Source organism: Nanorana parkeri, unplaced genomic scaffold (assembly GCF_000935625.1).
Source record: "Nanorana parkeri isolate BGI_ZX_2015 unplaced genomic scaffold, ASM93562v1 scaffold304, whole genome shotgun sequence".
NCBI classification, from domain to species: domain Eukaryota; kingdom Metazoa; phylum Chordata; class Amphibia; order Anura; family Dicroglossidae; genus Nanorana; species Nanorana parkeri.
This window is the reverse complement of record NW_017306572.1, coordinates 225,312-247,701: the sequence shown is the minus strand read 5'-3', so window position 1 is coordinate 247,701 and position 22,390 is coordinate 225,312. Positions and strand designations below refer to the sequence as shown.

The following is a 22,390-nucleotide window of genomic DNA, read 5'->3' as shown; positions in this document are numbered from 1 at the left end:
GCCATACCCATATGCAGGCTTTCCCCATCCATATCTCTACTTCATTGTTCCGTTAAATCCAATTTATCCTCACCAAATTGGTGTCTGGTCTAATAAACCTGCTAGACTACAACATAGAATTCTATGAAGACCCAAATGTGCTGGCAGTATGGCACTCCCTGACATTTGCCTTTACTACTTGGCAATCCACCTCACTCACATTCTTGATTGGTGTAGGCATTTTTCTATCCCAGCAATACATTATAGAGTACCATGTGTGGGAAAGTGCAGGCTTACATGAGCAGTCTTCCAGCAACTTGCTTCTGAGATCGGGACTGTCTATCAGCGGCTGGCATCCACCCACACCTGCTCCTCCTTACTTTTTCTTCCCGCGTCCCTGTGCCAATCGTGGATGTGGGCGAGCGAGCGAGGAGGAGGTGCGGCTTGTGGAGCGTGGATGCGGCCGTGCGGGTCTGGCAGCGGCGAGCGTGAGGTGGGGAGGAGGTGTGGCGCGCAGCGTGTGTGGAGCCATGAACAGGGCCAACCAATCGGAAGCCGATTAATCGATGAATTAAAAAGTTGACAACTTTTTCAATAATCGATTATAATCGATTATGTCGATTAGTTGTTGCAGCTCTACATTCTGATACTAAATTATGAAATGGAGCAGTCGTTCTCAGATGCCCCACTCTTCGGACTTCCTTGGTGCCTCCTCCAGGTACTGTCCACTATTCGAAACCACCCCACTATTATACCCACTGTGAACATAGCTAAGGCAGTTTTCTTTCAAGGATCTATTTCGCTATCCCCTTCACCCTTACTTTTGATCTTAAGCAAAACATCCTCCCCCTGAGTCTCAGGGACCCTTTGTTCGCCTTCATCAATTGCATCAATACCGGGCCTTTCAGTTCCTCCAGGGCTCTCAGTGGCCCACCCACTCAGACCTCCTCAAGCTCCAATTCCGCCTCCCACATCCTGACTCCTTGGCAGAGGATGCAGTTAGCCCACTTCATACGTTACATCCCTCCTGCTGGTGAATTTGCTTGGCAGCTCTCCCTCTTCGAATGGGAATACTCCTTACCTGGCAAAACAGAAACATGATTTGCATATTACTTTTTCTCCGCATGCCCGTTCTAAACTCCTCACTCTCGTTTAAATCTTCCATAAGTAAAATTATTACTAGGTGGTATAGCACTCCAGCAGCCTTACACTCCATGTTGCCTCAATCCTCTAGACTATGTTGGAGGTGTGCTTGTTCCCATGCTGATATGCTTCATAATTTCTGGTCCTGCCCCAGGCTTCAGACCTTTTGGAATTAGGTTCAGAAGCTCGCTGACTTTCCGGGCCCCAAAGACTGGGCCTTTTTTCTCAGGAAACATAACTCCATTCCCTTCAAGACTTACAAATGTTCAGTTATTTATACACAGGGACTGCCGCTATTCCTCTGTTTTCTGCTACCCTTTATTTCCTAAGGGCATGCACTATTTTTTCTGATCGCACTGCACCGGAAGAACGGAATTCCTGTACCTCGCATTATGGTGCGGGGAGGGGGCGTACCTGCGGTGCCATTGACATGAATGGTGCCACCACGCCCCTCCCTTCCCAGAATGTGACTTGGCCTGATCTATGCAATCCAGTGTGTTACGGGCTAGGAACGCACCGGAACGCACTGGATATGGTGTGACTGGGCCCTTCTGGTAACCAGTTGATTTCCTCCCTGCTTATGCTCACATCCCTCTCTAATTCCTAATTTTCCCACTTGGTTTATTTTACAACTTAATTTTTAGCACTCTTTCAGGTCCTTTCATGTTTTCCACACATTCCATTCCCTCTACAATCCCTTATCATATAATTTCTTAATTTCCCATGTTCCCAGCAGAGTAATGACTCCACAGGATCCCTTTAAATCCATCAGTCCAGTACACACATTGTTCAACAGTACCCAGGTAATTATTTACTATACAGTTCACTGCACAAAAGTCTCCTTTATATGATTTACAGTACATATTACTTATATAATCTGTAATATTTTTGTTTTTAATTGTTTAGCTAAATTATATATCATCTTCCCATAATTCATATGTGTAATTGACTTCCTAATAATGTATGATATAGCTCATCATACGTATGCTCGTCATTCTATACCACTTCACATCAATCAATACTATATACAGATCATAATTTTGTATGTGTAAGGGGCATTCGTTGAACCCCCCAAGTGCGTTGGAATTTTATGATATAAGAATCTGAATAAAAATACGTCTGGATGTTTTGCTTTTGCCACTTTCCTCCTTGCACACTTATTCTGTACTCGAGCAATGGGCTACCCTTTGGTCACCAATCCTGGAAGAGCTGCTTAAGGTTAGCCATACACATGTAGAATTCTCTTGCTCAGCTTCATGGGCTAAATGACAGAAATCACTTGATTCCCCCATCCACGCTAAACAGTGTGGATGAGGAAATCTCCCATGCTATCCGTCTGAATACTTAAACAGTATCTGCACCTGAGTGTATGAAGTCACTGTTCGGCTGTCAGTTTTCCACCAGGATCTTTCAACTTTTCAGTCGAAGTTTGTCAAGCTGGGTGGCGCCAGAGGGGCCACCAACGTTTTAATCCTTTGCAGAGTCAGCAGGAATTGGCCAAATGTATGGCTAGGCTAAGGAGACTCATTCCCCCCTATTGCTTTAAGAGATCCAGCACTCCACACCTTTCTTCTGCTTCCAGCAATAAAAACCTGACAGGGGTTATAACCCTTTCCCGCTCCTCCTAAAACAAAAGTTATGATGCTAATGATGTCTTCTAAAAATGTTAGGGAACTGTTAGACATGTGCAGCCGCAAAAAATGTGTTTAGTTTCGGATTTCGTTTATTTCGTATTTCCGAAATCGGGTCCTGTATGTGTTTCGTTTTGGATTTCGGATTAGATTCCTAATTCGGATCGGATTCGTAATTCGGACGAATTTCCGAAATTTGGGGTTTTGCACGAACGGACGAATGTTTGGACGCACGTACGTAGCAGAAATGGCACAGTTGACATTTCTGGTTGCTGTGCTCTAGCCTTCACTATTAAAGGGACATTAAAATTTTATAAATGTTTTTTTATCCGTTTAAACGTTGACGGTGCATGCACAGAAACATGAAGTAATGTTATGTTTTTATCTTCACATGCTATGAAATCCTCTTTTTGTAGTCATTATCGTAAATTTCTAATTTAATTTCCATTAGGATGAAATTCGTACTGAATCCAAAATTTCAGATCCGGAATTTCAGATTCAGATGAATTTGGACAGGGTACATTTCAGAAATTCGGATGCTCCAAATCCACGAATTTCCGAAATTTCGTCCGAATTTCGATTCGGAACAAAACGAATCGCACATGTCTAGTAACTGTCTCTGAACTTCTGTATGGTCTCATCACTGACCTTCAACAAACTTGCAGCAAAGGAAATCAGAGGGAATGTATTATTTATTTATCATTATTTGCATTATTTTCAGTGAAAGTAAATGTTAAAGCCCCTGGATCAGCTAGATAAGTGGGTAACTACCATAACTGGAAAGAGAGATGTCAGCAAAGGCAGCCTACATACTTTTGTATCTATATGTAATAAAAGTGGGAGGTTGTTTATAAATAAAGTTTTTTTAACTTGATTATGTCTTATTGTTTCTTTATAAGCTTCTAAATGGTGCCATTTGTAAAGGAAGGACAATAGTAAACCTGCGCTCATCCACCCTTACATTTCTGGAGGTAGAGACATTTGGGAGTGGGGAGACCCCCTTATTCTGGTAGCTCTAGCTTTGTATCTGCTGCACCCTCACTGATGTTTATCATCCACAAGACCACTGCATTCATCTTTTTATAATCCAGGGCATTTTCTGAGGTCAGGTCAATGTATGCCTTTTTTGAGTCTCCCAAAAACAACAACATGACAAATGCTGCCCACCATACTTTAGACCAGGACTGCCCTCCTGCAGTCCTCTCAAAGGTAGGGCCTTCACATTATTTTGGGCTGTCATCCTTTGTAGGAGGTAGCTTACTGTGCCTGAACTGCAGAAACATCTGATGTCCAGGTTGCCAACTGTTGCATCACTTCTGTCAAGGTCTGTTGGTCTCTCTCTGCGACCTGGGCTAAAGTAGTCATCTGAGCCTCAGTTTTCTCCAGCTGGCCATACACCTTACAACCATCGCACGACTTTTGTCTTGCGATGGTTGTAAGGTAATTTTAAAAAAACGTACGATCTGCTCATCTTGGACAGGCAGATCGTACTTGCGATCACCGCTAGCCCACCCCGCTGGGGGGCGGGCTTCCGATGACTGCAATGCTGAACGGGCAGTGTGCGCTTTTGTTTTACGAACAGGCCACAAACCCGCCGACAATCGTACGATTCTATTTTCCAGGTTATCTTTTTTTGTTCACTGAGATTGTTTACCAGCAGAACCAAAAAAACATACTGGAATCTAAAGTGGAAATAATTGTTCCACCCTTAGTTTGCCATTTATTTTTGGCACATGAGAGATGAAGGGAAGTGACAAGTCTGCTACTGCCAGCCTCCGATTTACTCTGCTACTGTTGAAGATGTTGACATGACAGAGATAGCAGAGACCTTGTTTGGGAGGGTTATTACATAGGCCCTGAATGTCTGTGAACCAATAATTCTACTGGTTTTTATATATTTAAAGTATTTGCTAATCAAAAAGACTAAAACATTTTAGATTCATTTAAACTTAAAAAGAAACATGGAAGACAAAGTGTATAATATGATGCTAAAATAACGTAAAATAATCTGTGTATTAATCTTCACATAGGTAATGGACGGCAGGTTCCACACAAACCCCCAAGAGGAACGTCCAGAAGTCCACCTCATTTAGTGATACCCCCACCCCCTCCCTACCCTCCACCTGATAATGATATTACGGATCCACCCATCTATGAAAATGGAGCTGCTATAACAGGAACAACCAAACCTATACCTGCTAAACGTAGGTCCAGGCTATAATATATTTTTATATATGCTCCTGTCTGCTCCACTTTTATTACTATATCACTCACCTTTCCTCTAGTCTATGGCTATATTTCTTTTCCTCCTGTCTTTTTGTTATGGTGGATTTCAGAGATCTCTTATATGGTGCTCATTAGTGTTAAGTTTTGGCAAACTTCATTCATATCAAAAGAACAACCAAGAGAAAATCAGTCCATAGACTGGAAAGGTAAATGTCTCTGGCACAATGTAGCTGTGCAAAAATAATTCCAGGGAAATGATTCTCTGACAGCAAATATGAGCAAGTTATTAAAAGATTTGCTCATCCACTGAAGGAAGTACTCATTTATTAACAGAAATAATCAAGGGAAGTACTATGTATTTTATACACTTTTATGTTTCTTTTCTTTCCAAAAGTTAGCCCTCCTTTCCCTGTCTGCATAATTTTCTAGTCTCTTCTTTGCTATCGAAGATATGGCAGACCCACAACCAAATCAAGGTAAAGGGGGCCTATTTGAAAAAAAAGTTGCAAAGTAATTCAGATTGGTAAATTCATGGTTTACTGGTTTTCAAAGTTGAAAAATGGGACTTTTGAAAGTGGCAAAAATTTAAATAAAACCATGCAAATGATAAAAGTGCTTTAGCTTCTGGTCAGCAGGGCATGAATCCTACATCCACTTAGCCTGTTATTTATAATGCATACAAGAAAGATAAAGAAAAGCGGGGCTTTAAAAGTGTCCAGACCATACTAAATGTCCATCAAACATACATGGTTTTGTATAAAAATATATTTTAATACATAAAGATAATTTGAAGACTTGGTTACATTTAAAATGTCATTGACATGATAGAATGTTACATTAAAATCAAGCGACCTCCTTTTGGTGCCCATACATGTGTACATATATTTATATATCATAGACTCCTTGCAAGTCCTAAATCCTGTAATAATTGTAGGATCCACTGTGGGCCCAATCTCCGACGCGTTTCGCAACTGTATGTGTTTCCTCAGGGAGGTTGGAGGTATTCTAAGACATTGCATCAAAATAAGTTTAAGTATAATGATCACAAATACCAAATTCTTAATGAAAATAACAAATAATAACAATACAAAACCCACTTCATGTTCACAAAGGTGGCTGGATCCTTCCGGTTCACCTGCTTGGTGATTGCGAGACAGCATGTGGGACCAAGGATCCAAGGACCAAGGATGTTTGATGGACATTTCGTATGGTCTGGACACTTTTAAAGCCCCACTTTTCTTTATCTTTCTTGTATACATTTCTAATTGGGGGTGTGGTGCCTATCCCTAATGGTTCAATTCAATTTTTATGCGTTAAATTTATAATGCAGCCAACCAGAGCTTGTGATAATCACATCAACTTTTTGTGTTGCAAGTATTTGTTAAAGCTCAGGGTGGTTGTCAAGTTGAAAAATTACCCAAGGAGAAAATCTTTTTTATCTTTACTAGGTGAAAAAGAAAAATCAGGTCCATTCAGTGTGCAACCGAGATGAAGACAGGCTTATTGTGAAGACAGTGTCACATGTCAAAAGCATACCAACGATTCAGAGGCCCTCCAGGGTCCCTTCCTCAAGGTGGCATAGTGATGTCACTGTCATCTTTAGGAAGGGACCCTGCAAGGCCCCAAAACGTTGGCATGCTTTTGAAATGTGTGACACTGTCTTCACAATAAGGCTACCTATCTTCATCTTGGTTACACACTGAATGGAACTTAACGGTTTCACAATAAACCTGTGATACACATTTATTTGGAGTGCTGGTGATTTAGTATTCTCCCATCAGGTCACCACTAAGCTTTCATATACATATACTTGCCCAATATGACTGCATGCCTTAATAACATCCACCAAGATTTTTCCGCTATTGAAGGTAAACCCCACATTTTGTAAATTGTTCTTTGTAGACTCCATAAATATCAGCATATCTAGAGAGCCTTCCTATGACCTTTTCTGCAGAGACAAAACATGGCTTTTGTTTTCCTGTGCAGATACAGCCAGATTTTGATGCGTCTTTATGGATTGTACACACCAGGTGTATTTTAATGTTGATTAGAAGACGGTATAGAGAGCTGTATCTGGCTTATTTTTGTTAATTTCCCACTGCTTTTTATGTCCATAAAGTTTCAGCCAAATTTGCAAATCATGTATGGCTTTAATGAAAGGTGTCAGTGCTGGAGTCATGATATACTGTAGGTAAGCTTACACACTGCTATGTATTTGATTTAGACTTGTTCTAAAATCTCTGGCTATGTTCAGTGAATACACTTGGAGTTTGCAAGAACAAAATGTACTGTTCCGGTGGCCACAATCCCAGAGAAAGCACTAAAGAAAAAGTTCCACAATCCATTCTGAAAAGCTATAGGTCATAACCTCTCATGATGAGTTTGTGTGTATTGAGTAATCTGAATACTGTTCTCTGGACTTCTCCATGTTTTCCTCTCTGTGACTTATTAGCAATTTCTGACAGTTCTGTCCTTTCCTGCATGCTTGAATAAGGTTGATCCATTTGTTTCTGTTCCTGTTACTCATACCACTGTGTTTTTTGGAATGCTCTGACTTCAAAACTAAAGCCCAGCTAAGCAGCAGTGGTTTGCTGTGAAATTTTTGTTGTGTGATTGGATTGCATTTGCTTGTTTTCCTGAGGGCAGAGTGGTAATGTTGGCCTGATCTGACCCTTGTACTTACACTTACCCATTCTGCATTCTGTTTCTCGTTTCTGTTCCTTACAGTTTACTGCTGTGCATCATTCCCTTCAAATACCAAGAGCTGCTGAGCAGACACTTCCTATGTGGCTTTCTTACATTTCATGTTTCATCTGATCTTCACTCTCTCTGTCTTTTTCTTTCACAATGGTGGACTACAAATATGAAATAAATGTGTTATCTCTTTCAACTGTTTTACCCTCTCACTATCTTATCATACATTTCCTTATGCTGTATATTATATAATTCACGGTAATTGAAAGTATTTCCTCACTTATTATTGGAAAAGAACATGTAAAATATAAATATGTACCAGTTTCTCCTCTAAGCTTTCTAAATCTCAGTTTTCTATCATGTTTTTATAAAATGCTTCCTTTTAGATTGCAAAACAGCTAAATGACTAAAGTTGGCCATACACAAACTCATCATCAAGAACCGCCTGAAATTCGCTCCATGGATAGCCTTAGCAGCCTCTGTCCCGACATTCTTCCATATGAGAATTAAAGGAGCAAGGCAGAAAATTGCCAGCTGTACAGTGACTGCAACCAATAATCTGCACTCTGCACTGGGTATTCTAACAGCGGCACACTCACTGCTGTCAGAATACAATAGTATGCTATCCCCATCCATGCTGTTTAGTGTGGATGGGAGAACCTGCTAGATTTTTTTCATTCACCCCGCAGGCTGAAATAAAAATAATCTACTAGTGTATGGCCAGCTTAAGTTACATGTGACTGCTAACTGTAGCACACCGGCCCCTGTCAGAATACAATAGCTGGCAGGGGGGATACGTCATCCACACTGTTTAGCATTTATGGAGGAAAATGTTCATTTTTGATTTGTTTGGCTCACGGGCTGTCATTAAAGAATCTACTAGTGTGTGGCCAGCTTAAGTTGTGTGTGGCTGCTAACTGCCTTGTTATTTACTTTAAACGTACATTTAATATATATAATGGCAAACTGATTTTATAAAATTTAACTAAATTAGCAGCTTAAAGTTAACCAGTCTCAAATCAAGCACATGATTTAAAAAATGCTTAATCAGAGGTTACCTTGTGGAAACCAATTGTCAAAACGATCAAAACCTATTATCCAGAAATATAACCTGTTATAGTTATAGAGGGTTCTGGATTTAGCTTGACCCTGTCCCGTTCCATCTACTGTGCCCCCCTATTGGTCTCCTTGATAAGCGGTTTTCACTAAGATAACTTCTGCATTTGCATGCTTCCTAATATACTGAATTTGATGTGCCAAGGCCTGTGACACGTTTCATCTAAAGTAATGAGAGTTTGTTTCACCATTGTCTGGCAAATGTTATTTCTGCTAAAATACAGTCATTAAAATTCAGAAAGCATCTGAACCTATTTTGAGCACTACTGTTGGTATGTCCTGATCACTTGCTATCTGGCGGACACATGGGGAATCTTCAAAATAACCTCTGGGTTAAATTGTGAAAAAAATTTGGTTGTTTGTCAATTTGTTTTCAATGAAATAAGTATTCTGTAAGCCGGCCTTTAGTAGATAGAGTTGAGTTGATTTGAGAGGGTGAGTTGGATTAAGAAGCTCTTGCATGTCATTTTCATAAGCAATAGATGTTTACAGCAGTGTTCTGTCATTCACACTCTCTGTAGGAGATTACCAGCAATGACAGTGTTGAAGATCCACCAACTCTCTTCATTCTTACACACTGCTGTATGCCACAGCAGCAGTGCAGAGTTATAACTGCTGTGATCTCACTGCAGAAGCAACAGCATTGTAACTCTAGTTCTAATTTAAATGATCTTATAGGCCATTTTAATGGTACCATCAGCAAAGATCCTTAAGGTTGTTTAGTTCCTAACGCATATTGTAGGTATGGATGCACCAAAAAACTGTACCAAAACATTTTGGACAAAAATGGTATATGGGCAAAATGCCGATAGTACCAAAAAAAGGCCGGAAATTTGATGCATCTCTAGCTTCTCTCCTACCCGGTGGGTGACAGCTGCAAGCTTCAGTCTGTGTCCCTATCAGGAAGCCAGGCGGCGAGTCCTGATTGACCAGAAAGCCGGCTCCATGCTTCCTCGTTAACTGGTGACAAGGAAGCATAGAGACGGCTTCCTTGCTGATCGGGAATCCGGGTGGCGAGTCTTTACACGCTACCCGGCTTCCCGGCTAAACAGGAGGCCAGGTGGCGAGTCCTTACATGTCACCTAACTTCCTTAATGGGACTTCTGGTATCGGTATTTGGTATCAGCGAGTACCGGGAAAAACAATATCGGTATTTGTACGCGATACCAAAAATCCGGTATCGGTGCATCCCTAATATTTACTATTTGCTCACTTTATGAATGAACAGGATGCAGCTCAGTACAGACAGGCTTCCTGTCCATTCATGACTGGCTTGATAGTAAATATTTACTATATCCAGATTGTGAATGAACAGAAAGCCTCTGTACTGAGAGCCTCCTGGTCATTGAGTTCTGGGCCTGCAAAAAAAAGAGATTGAGGACTTTGTGTCTTCAATCTCTTTTTCTATTTTAAAAGGGGAATACCAGGGGGTCTATTTAGACCCCTGATATTTCCACAAAATTCCTGATAGTAAAAATAAAAAAAACCATAAAAATAAAATAATTAAAACATTATTTAAAATTTTTTAAAAAGTCATTTTCAATTTTGGTCTGACAAATTTGGAAATTTCGGTTTCGGTCTAAAATTTTGGTGCATCCCTAATTGTTAATATGTATAACTGAACATACTGTATCCATTGTATAAATCCATAGAACGTGAGTGACATTTAATAAAGCAATAAAATAAGCAACAGCCTGCCTAGCACTCCCCATCCCTGAATTCCATACATTTTTGTTCTACTCTAAGACACTGTATGTGCTGCTTTGGCAACAAACTGAACCTGATACTGGTAGCATAGATATAAAAAAATTAGTTGCAATTGCTGTGTAATAACCCCACTGGCAGGAAAAGTACGAATGTACTAAGGTAAGTGAACAAAAGTTACAACTGGAATTTTTTTAATGCATGGACGGTGCTCATTTCACATCACACTTACATACTACCTTAAACAGGGTGGCCAAATCACTGCTAAGTCTGATTGTTTACCTATAAGCCCCTTCTAAAATGGTGAATCTCTAGCTTCCAATCAACATAGACAGTTGGGGCCAAGATCCAATTAAACTGTACTAGATTTTTACTTTATAAAATTAAACTTTAGAATGATTTATTTAATATGTATAAATTTACTGAAGTATAACCAGAAATCGTATACTTATGGAACAAAAACATGACCTGTTTAGGTTGTTGGGAAGGTTTATATCTTACATCAAGATATCACACTATGATAGAACTTTAAGTGGGTATTTCTAGTTAAAAGATAGTAACTTACAGACACTGCACTTTCAGTTCAAAAGTTTTTATTGTTTTCCAAAATAAAGAAATTCCAGCGTACATAAACATCATAAACCATGAAATCGAGGCTGTACATACAGCCCTATAAATCAAGAAGGACTTAAGCACATTACAATCTGTGTTATGCATGTCGCAGGAAATAAACCGTACACAGCTAGTCACACAGTGTATGTTAAGTAGTCTTCTGTTACAAACTATAAAGCGGTGGTCCCACAGACACTGCACTTTCACTGCTGACAGCTGTCTTGTATAGCACCACACCACTAGCAGGGGTGTGGAATTCGTATCGCCCGACGCCCGGCACATCTAGTTCCGGGCGCCGGGCAAGTTGTTTGGTCACTATTTTAGCCCTGCTACGGACAAGTAGCAGGGCTGGGTTTTTTTTCTTAAACGAGCGCCGAGAGCGGCGCCCAGATCACTTCTAGTTGTAGCAGCTGGCCCTGTCTGACATAATTTGCTGCTAGGATGCCAGTGGTCCTAGCAACCAACCAATGACTAAAGTGGAGAAGGGACCTGCGCTGGGTTATGGCCGGAAATGGTTGCACTGGCCTTGGAGGCCCGTGTATCCACTGTCAGCCAGCCATAACCTAGTTCAGGCCGGCTGTCGCAGTCCGCACAGAACCATCACTCAGTCCATGTCCAGGTTGTGGTCCGCCATTTAGTGACACCTGCTATATTCTCTCATCCTCCTGTCCTCTCCAAGCCAGTCATCCAGTTATGCCACTAGTGATTGGTCTTCCCGGAGTCTACGCCTCATTTTTTTTTTAAACTTCTTCTTCCATCCTACTCCCTTCTGCCATTAAAGAAACCCTAAATAACCTTTAATAAATACCTTTAGATCTGCAGGTATGACAATGCAACAGGTTCACTTTAATGCCCACTTTCCAGACAGCATAAACTTAGCTCCATTTGGTCCTTTCCACTCCTTTCAGCTGCTGAGAGTGAAAATACAGACATAGCCTAATCTCTATGTGGATCTTACAAGTGCTGACTCTTTTCTGTCTGCAATGTGATTCTCCACTTGCACTTGCTCCTCCATACCAGGAAGTACTGGATCATTTTTTTACTCCTGGTATTTCAATGGAGTAGTGGGGGAGCGAAGGAAAGGTGAGTATATGATGTTGGGGGACCAGATTTCCAAGTGCACTCATACGCAGACAATGTGCAACAAAAATTATTGTGTATCCTTTACAACAGTAAACAAGCTTTAAAGCAAGCCTTTAGTGACCTCTGTAGATGCAGGTATAGTGGAGCAATTCATGCTTTCATGCACTCTAAAAAGAACTTGTTGCTTTGCCCTGAACGGGCAAAGCATGGGTTTGCTCTAAGGTAGAGACAGCTGCTATAGGCAAACAGCAGAATGGTCATTATAAGCTGTTCTAAGCCCAGCTCACACAATCTGTTTTGCCAAACTTCTGTGTGTATTTTCTTTGTACCAGTTTGCAAACCGCACATCTGTGGATTGTTCATATGCACAGATTAATTTGGTAATAAGGCTGTAAACATGCGTGATCCAGAGACATGCCTAAATACTGAATCCAAAAAGCAGTAAGTTAAGTCAGCGCCCACATTGCAACAAAGAATTATGGGACACGTTTTACTGCCAGCAATTTGAGCAAGGCAGATCATTTATTTCTGTCAGGTGTCTTTGTCTTATTTTATGAAGCTGTGTTTGCTTCCACACCCATAATTCATTTGGTTGAAGGTTTTTTGGTGCCAGAAAAGATATATTACCTTTTAGTATACCACGGAATTGAATGACCCTTCCAGGTTAAGGAGACTGCCTATAATCTGAAGTCACAGGTATCCTGTTTGGATGTACTTCAAGAATATATACAACAATGTGAAAAAAGCGAAATCAAAAAATGGTTTGCTGATCTTTTTTTTTGCAAGAACTGGCAGCAGGTAAAGGTTTAGTAAACAGCTCTACAGGAATTCAGAATAATATTTATCAAAATGATAGATTGGTTTAACTAAATTATTTGCCTTTAGTAAATCAACCCCAGTGTTTCAGAAAAATACTTCTACAGACATTTTTTGCCAAAGAGGGAGGTTGGAGGGGGTAGGGGAGCCATGTTGGGTTATATGATTTATTATTTTATTTATCTTAATTGTGTATTAATAACCAGTTACCAGTTAAGATGAATCCTTTTTGCTGATGGCATATAAAATCTTGATTGGCTCTTACTTGCTAAGTTAATACCAAATAACCTGTTATATTAATTTTCATAAGGAAAAATGTTATTACGGAGACAAAAGTAAAACATTGTAAGGATAGGCAGAAGAATATAATATTTATTGCTTACAAAGGGAGTGGAAAGGTACCAAATAAAATGCAATTACTGTTCTTTTTATTTTTTCCAAAATTAAGTAATTAAAAAAAGTACTGACTGTTTGATTTCCAGCAAAATTGGCCTCTTTAAGTGTGATGAAGAATAGTTCCTAATTCTAAAGAAACTGCTGATAATCAGAGACTGAGCATGCTGGAGAGGTTCCTTATAAAGCCTTAGTGTAGCTTCCAGAGCTACAAATGTAAAAAAAAAAAAAAGGAGTTGGCATCTGCACATTAATTTTATTAGCGTATTAAATCCACTTTGGACTTACTGTGCACAATAATAATACTTGCTTAAATTAGCTATTTGCACCATAGAGACAGGAATAAACTGCAGAATGGTTTATGGTACAGTTTATTTGGTAGCATGTCTTATTAAAACTTGTTCCCAACAAAACAGAAAAATAACTCAAGTCTTCATACAAAAGACACACAATAAAACAGTTCTGTTGATTACTACTTAGCAACAGATAGGGCGTATCTAATGTTATTGCACCACTTTGTTACATATTTTAAACAAGGCATTATACTTGCAGTGGGTGGAATGGTGAATAGTACAAATTGGAACTCCATACTGGAAACAAAAACATGGTCTCATCTACAGACTTTCCACAGCAGGCAATTAATTATCTTTCAATAGTCTAGCAAACTCTTTACATAACAAGCATCCCACGTTCAAAGGTTGTTAAATCGCGTTGTTTACCCATATCTTCAGAAAAAAATTACTTCTACTACCGTGGTAAACAACCTGCTTCCATTTTTATTAGGGATGCACCGATACCACTTTTTTAAGACCTAATACGAGTATCGATACTTTTGATCAAGTACTCGCAGATACCAATTACCGATACTTTTTCTTAAAGGGACAGGTCACATTTTTTCTAAAGCAATAGAAACTAATGCTTTAAAGGTCACTTTCTTAATATTATGATTCATGAGATTACGAGGGAGCATGACGCCGGCTTCCCGGCCAATCAGTCGGCTCCATGCTCTCTCATCACAAGTGACGAGAGAGCATGGAGCCGTTTCCTGGCCAATCAGGAAACCGGGCAGCGTCTAATGATTCGCTGCCCCCCTTCCTGATACAGGAAGTACTCGTGCTAGGTATCGGAGCATTTGGGTGAGTACGAGTACTAGTATCGGTATCGGTGCATCCCTACTATTTATATTTATAATGGTCTGCCCCTCTAGCAACTTCCGCGTGAAATTATAGCTAATTATAGCTATTTTGCCTATCGTGTATGACGCGCGTTTTGCGGTGCATGTTTTAACCGCGATTTGCAGCCCACAAAACGCGCGTCAAACGCGCATTTACAAGGGTTGTCCAGCTGTATCCTAATGGATACATGCGAAAATACGCCCCAAAGAAGCCCCTGTACTTCTTTGGGCATAGGGCGTTTTTCAGCATGTTCCGACACGCTGAAATATGCCCAAGTGAGAACAATGCCCATAGGAAATAATGGGATTTCACTTGCAGGGCGTTTACAGCGCGTCAATCAGCCAATGAACCCGGCCTTAATGGCTCTAAAATCATTGCTCTCACTCCATTTGCGGCAATATGCAACAAGCGCACTTAGGCGCACCTGACGCATATATGCGTGTGTATGTGGGGGGCGCGGAGTTAAAAAAATAAATGTTATGCTTCCTTATTTTTTTTATCAATCTTTAATTTTTGTATTACTTTTTTTTTTTTTTTACATACAACTTTATTGCTATTACATGGGGGGCTAAGAAGCCCCCTATGGGATAGCCAATTTACATGACAGGTCCTCTTTATGGAGACATCAGGTCTCCAAGACCCCTGATGTCACCTAGGGACCTCCAGAGAAGCTGATGAAGCAGAGATCGGCTTCATCAGCTTCTCTAGCTGGAGAGTGACACTGAATGCAGGAAGTGATGCAATATACATCACTTCCTGCATTCGGGGACTGAGAGGAGATCAAAGGGAGTTCGTATACTGAACTCCCTTTGATCTCCTGTCACAGAGCCGTACCGGTCCCGGCCGCATCGGGCACAGCGGATCTCGGGACCGGCAATGGCAGTGACAGCTGCTAATACAATCGATCGAGCGTCTCTCGAGACGCTCAATCGCTTCACTGTAAAGCTCCCGGCCGGCCGTGTAATTACATCAGCCGGCCGGGAAGCTGCTCGTCGGGCTCCACTGTCTGCTCATCACAGACGAGCAGACGAGTGGATTTTCGAGCCATGTATATATATATTTAATGGCATCCCAGTCTTAGTCCGTAGGGTTCAATATTGAGTTGGCCCACCCTTTGCAGCTATAACAACAGCTTAACAGCTTGAACTCTTCTGGGAAGGCTGTCCACAAGGTTTAGGAGTGTGCTTATGGGAATGTTTGACCATTCTTCCAGAAGCGCATTTGTGAGGTCAAGTACGGAGTTGCACGAGAAGGCCTGGCTCGCAGTCTCCACTCTAATTCATCCCAAAGGTGTTTTTCAGGTTGAGGTCAGGACTCTGTGCAGTCAAGTTCCTCTACCCCAAACTCAATCATCCATGTCTTTATAGACCTTGCTTTGTGCACTGGTACGTAGTCATGTTGGAACAGGAAGGGGCCATCCCCAAACTCTTCCCACAAAGTTGGGAGCATGAAATTGTCCAAAATGTCTTGGTATGCTGATGCCTTAAGAGTTCCCTTCACTAGAACTAAGGGGCTAAGGCCAACCCCTGAAAAACAACCCCACACCATAATCCCCCCTCCACCAAACTTTACACTTGGCACAATGCAGTCAGGCAAGTACCGTTCTCCTGGCAACCGCCAAACCCAGACACGTCCATCAGATTGCCAGACAGAAAATCGTGATTCGTCACTCCCGAGAACATGTCTCCACCTCTCTAGAGTCCAGTGGTGGCATGCTTTACACCACTGCATCTGACGCTTTGCATTGCACTTGGTGATGTAAGGTTAGGACGCAGCTGCTCGGCCATAGAAACCCATTCCATGAAGCTCTCTGTTGTGCCAATCTTAAGGCCACATGAATTTTGGAGGTCTGTAGCTATTGACTCTGCAGACAGTTGGCAAATTCTGCGCACTGTGCGCAGAAGTGCACAAAGCAAGGTCCATAAAGACATGGATGAGCGAGTTTGGGATGGAGGAACATGACTGGCCTGCACAGAGTCCGAACCTCAACCCAATAGAACACCTTTAGGATGAATTAGAGCGGAGACTGCGAGCCAGGCCTCCTCATTCAACATCAGTACCTGACCTCGCAAATGCGCTTCTGGAAGAATGGTCAAAAATTCCCATAGACGCACTACTAAACCTTGTGGACAGCCTTCCAAGAAGAGTTGAAGCTGTTATAGTGGCAAAGGGTGGGTCAGCTCAATATTGAACCCTACGGACTAAGGCTGGGATGCCATTACATTTCATGTGCGTGTAAAGGCAGGCGTCCCAATATGTTTGGCAATATAGTGTATATGTATATTAACCCTTTCGCTGCTGAGGACGTACGGCATACGGAGCTACAAAAGTGCTCCTGGCTGGCCAGCTCAGTATGCCGTACGGACCTGGCATTTACAGTTCTACTATAAGCTCATGGTCGCTTCAGCGACCATGAGCTTATAGTAGAATTGTTCAGCAGACTGTCCCCTTCAAATTAATAGCTGTCATCAGCGGCTCACAAGCCGCTGATGACTGCTATCATCAAAGCCACCCCAGGGAGGGATGAGAGAATCCATAATAAAATCACCGGCGGGGGGGTCGGGGGAGCAAGCGGCGGACGGCCGAAATTCAGGATGGCCGAGCGGCATAGTGATCGGAGCCGCTGTCATCCTGTCAGTTTTTGGATGACAGCGGCTCTGTAGCGTGGCCGAGCGGGGGATCGTTAAATATCATTGATATTTAACGATCCCTCTGTTTACAGCAAACACCGGAGTGATCATCTGATCACTCCGGTGTTTGTAAATAACAGGGGACACATAGTACTATGTGTCCCCAGTTATGAATGAACAGGCTGTGATCTACACCACAGCCTGTTCATTCAAGAATTTATGAATGGGGACTAGCACTCACTACAGAGGCTCCTCCCCATTCATAAACTAATGATAGTAAGATATTTTTACTATCATTAGTTTGTGAATGAATGAGAAGCCTCTGTACTGAGTGCTTCCCATTCATTGAGTGCTGGGGCTGCAGAAAAAGAAATTGAGGACTTATGTCCTCAATTTCTTTTTCTCTTTCAGAAGGGAAATGTCAGGTGTCTATTTAGACCCCAATATTTCGCCACAGCCCCCCCAACAGTAAAATAAAAAATAATTTAAAAATAAATAGAGAATGTAAAAAAAATTAAAATTTAAAAAAAAATTTTTTGGGGGGTCTTTTACAAACGCTAGCAACGCAGCAGTTGAAAATCAAATCAATAGGAAAAAATTGCAAAAAAATGCAAAAATGGCTTGGCCAGCTGATTTGAAAAATGTTCCGGAGGGCTTGACAGCGAAAGGGTTAACACCATGTTGATTTTATCTGTCATTTATTCAAATATATCATCTTTATCTGTAGATACGGTTGAAGATCTTGTTTAGATATGTTTTTTAAAAATCAACCGTTTCCTTTGGGTGTACATACTTTTTTCACATGATTGTATTTTTATTTCTCTCCATATATTACATGCATACTTTTAAGGCCATGAAACATACCCAAACACTCTCAGATCTCAAAGAGACAGGAGTTGTGAGATCTGTCACTTTACACATACCTTAGGTAAATAGTCCAGTGATTAGTGAAAAGAAGGATGGGAATCTAAGGATTTTCTTGAAACCCAGAGATCTTACCAGAGCAGTTAAATAACAGCATTTCTTAATTCCCAAACTTTAGACAAGACAGCTACTGACAACTTGGTTTAAGTAAACAGTCATCACTACTGGGCATATATGTTGGAGTAGCACAAGCTCAATTGGGAACCATTTGGAATCAAACCAGTGAAATGTTTAGCAGAAAATTCTAAAGCACTTCAAGATATTAAATGCATTCACAGTACAAAATGATAGCTTCCTTGACCAAAGAGATGTATGATGACATCTAGTGCAGAGTTATGAACAAGACAACCAGGTGTATATTACATGTGAAGGATTTCTAAATGCACCATTGAGCATGTAACTTAAACAATACATGAACTCTGGATGCCAGAAAGCAATAGACTAGTCACCAGTATTCCTGAGGGCTCTCTCCAGCTGATGTTTTCTCCATTACTTCTCCATTACCACTCCTTGTCCTTCATTGTATCTCTATGTAGGTGCTTTGCTTTCTTATGGCATAGCTGCCCCCTGATGACTGGTGGGTAAATATCTAAAAAGCAGGAGGACCATGAAAAAGCAAAGAGAGCCTTGCACTGCAGGTCCTCTGGTAAAGTTTCCTTTCCAGCACAGAAAAGAATGAGCAGCATAGCAGTGACACCACAAGGTTTCTGTCCAAAGCTCATAAGAGCAGTGCCCCTCACACAACTATGTTGCTGCAGGCAAAGGAGTCTGTATGTACATTTACATGTACTGCTGTTTTTCTGGCAGAATAGACAATAAGTAGATTTTCAGGGTACTGCTTAGACAAAATTAACGTATCTGGATTTTCCCTATAACATAGCAAATGTTCGATTAATCAGGTCTACTTTGAAAAGGACATTTAACTTGCAATGGAGACTAGAGCAGGTCATAGCTTCGGATTAAGCACTAGTTTTATGCGTTTTTTTTTAAGGCCTTGCAGTTTCGCCCCCCTTTCACCCCACGTCCTGCTTATTTTCTCCTCTCTCTTCACTTCCCCTCTTCTCCATCTATGTTTTCTTACCCACCTCTACTGACCCTCCTCCTCCCATTCTCTCCCAAGGTTAATATGTCTTCACGGCCAGCACAACCACATAAATCTGTTCCCAAATCACCATCCACATTGCTCACATGGAATGTAAAAGGACTGCATGTGCAAGAAAAAACATCAAGAGTATTGGCTAACTTGTTTAGGGGAAGAGTGCAGGTGGCATTTCTCTAAAAAGGATAAGGTTTACTGCATTCCTGATACATATGCAGGGCCTCCCAGACTCCAAATCAAGAAATGTTTCTCTTAATGTTTCACATCAACCTTATTCAGTTCTCCATTACAAAAAATATTTTACACACAAAACAGTCGGTATACATATGGCACATTGTACACGACGATGATGGGAATTACATGTTCTATTCAGCTGCCCACCAATCCTACTCCAGGATTGAAAATTTCCTGATTAGACAACCAGACCTTCATCGCATTCAGTCTGAAGGTATATTGTGGTAGAAGGTAAATTTACTTGTATGCGCCAAGAGTAATAAAGGCCACAACATGCACAGACTGAAAATTAACTCTAAACAACTGTGTTGCAATAAGGACATTTTCCCAGGACATCTGTGGAGTGTGTGCCAAGGTGCCCATACACCTTACAATTATCTGCAGATTTTCTGTGGTCAGATGGAGAAAGTGCAACAGATTGGCCCAGGTGGAGATTACTCCATCCACACATTTAAGTGTAGATGGAGGAATCTGTTGCACCTTTTCCATCTGACCACAGAAAATCTGCAGATAATTGTAAGGTGTATGGCCAACTTAAAGGTACAATCTGGTCATGGACCGTGGCAAGCTGTGCTGTCAAAAGCTACTGCTCTCCAGCACAGTTAAGGCAAAAAGCATAAATAATGGAGAGATTTGGAAGAACTTTTTGATAAGAAGATATCATACAAGATACATACAGTCTACAGAAATAAGCTCTGAGCTACAAAACCTAAATACATTTAATAAGTAGCTGCACATGATAGGATGGCCAACTAGGAAGAAACAAGTGTCTCCAAACTTACAGGACTTTTGCCCATTACACCATTTAGTTGCTAATTACCTACTTATGGCAGTGATAAAATTGTTATTCCAAAGGGTATGACTCCCCAATTACAATATCCTCAATTAACTCTGCATTATTAGTGACAATTAGATCTAAGATGGCATTTTTTCTGGTAGGAGTCTCCACCATCTGGTCCATGAAATTGTCGCGCAACATGTTTAGAAATCGCCCCGCCTTTGCCGAACCCGAAGTTCCATTGGCCCAATTGATGTCTGGGTAATTGAAGTCACCCATCACGACTACATTGCCCTCTCTTCCAGCTATTCCTATCTGTGAGTGAAGATTGACTTCTCCCTCTTCCCCTATATTTGGAGGTTTATAGCAAAATTAAATTGTCAATTTAAAAAACTGAAATAACTACATATAACTCAAAGCTGTCAACAAACACTACTGTGCAAAAGTTTTAGGCAGGTGGGAAAAAATGCTGTAAAGTAAGAATGCTTTCGAAGTATTTTTATTTTTATCAATTTACAAAATGCAAAGTGAATGAACAGAAGAAAAATATAAATCAAATTGATATTTGGTGTGATTATTCTTTGGCTTCAAACCAGCATCAATTCTTAAGGTGCCCATACACTGTACGATTATCATACGAGCATCACGGGAAATCCCGTGATCGTACGATATCGCAAAGTGTATGGAAGGCGTGCGACCGTTTCTACTGTACAGTCGCACGTCTTACATCGAACAAGCAGGTTGGAAAACCCGCCGAGAATCGTACGATTATCGGCGGGTTAGTGGCCTGCTTGTTCAACAACTGCCGAACGGACCGGTGTGCGCACGCGCACACTGCCTGTTTGCAGTCATCGGAAGCCCGCCCCTCATTGCAGCCTCAGGGGGGCGGGCTTGCGATGATCGCAAGTACGATCTGCCTGTCCAAGATGGGCAGATCGTACGTTTTTTTAATTACTTTACAACCCTCGCAAGACAAAAGTCTTGCGAGGGTTGTAAAGTGTAGGGCCACCTTTACACACTTGGACAAAGTCAGGGATTTTGTAGGATTAGAGTGGGGGTGTATGATTAATCAATTATACCAAGCAGGTGCTAAAGGTCATCAATTTTATATGTAGGTTGAAACATGGCCATTAACTGAAACAGAAACAGCTGTATAGGAGGCTTAAAACTGGGTGAGGAACAGCCAACCTCTGCTACTACGGTGAGGATGTGGAAGACCGTTTCAAGTCACAGTTCATACACCATGGCAAGACTGAGCACAGCAACAAGACACAAGGTAGTTATACTGCATCAGCAAGGGCAAATATTTCAAAGCAGACTGGGGTTTTAAGATGTGCTGTTCAAGCTCTTTTGAAGAAGCACAAAGAAACGGGAAACATTGAGGATGGTAGAGGAACCGGTTGGCCAAGGAAACAATGCAGCAGATGAAAGGCACATCATGCTTTCTTTCCTTTGACATTGGAAGATGTCCAGCAGTGCCATCAGTACTGAACTGGTGGAAACCCAGGTACACCCATCTACTGTCTGGCCAGCAGTTATCTTCAAAGAAGAATTGCGGCCAAAAAGCCATACTGCCGACGTAGAAATAATTTTGCCGAACCCGAAGTTCCATTGGCCCAATTGATGTCTGGGTAATTGAAGTCACCCATCACGACTACATTGCCCTCTCTTCCAGCTATTCCTATCTGTGAGTGAAGATTGACTTCTCCCTCTTCCCCTATATTTGGAGGTTTATAGCAAAATTAAATTGTCAATTTAAAAAACTGAAATAACTACATATAACTCAAAGCTGTCAACAAACACTACTGTGCAAAAGTTTTAGGCAGGTGGGAAAAAATGCTGTAAAGTAAGAATGCTTTCGAAGTATTTTTATTTTTATCAATTTACAAAATGCAAAGTGAATGAACAGAAGAAAAATATAAATCAAATTGATATTTGGTGTGATTATTCTTTGGCTTCAAACCAGCATCAATTCTTAAGGTGCCCATACACTGTACGATTATCATACGAGCATCACGGGAAATCCCGTGATCGTACGATATCGCAAAGTGTATGGAAGGCGTGCGACCGTTTCTACTGTACAGTCGCACGTCTTACATCGAACAAGCAGGTTGGAAAACCCGCCGAGAATCGTACGATTATCGGCGGGGTTA

The 22,390-nt window shown here is 41.2% G+C and overlaps 1 protein-coding gene across 1 annotated transcript in view; it reads left to right on the top strand.

Annotated features, from left to right (window-relative positions):
• Positions 1-22,390, top strand: part of COBL (cordon-bleu WH2 repeat protein) — a 246,178-nt gene that overhangs the window by 177,281 nt on the left and 46,507 nt on the right. Inside the window, exon 9 of the mRNA XM_018557793.1 lies at positions 4,784-4,957. Within this exon, the coding sequence (XP_018413295.1) occupies positions 4,784-4,957 (174 nt within the window). The remainder of the gene's footprint in view (positions 1-4,783; positions 4,958-22,390) is intronic.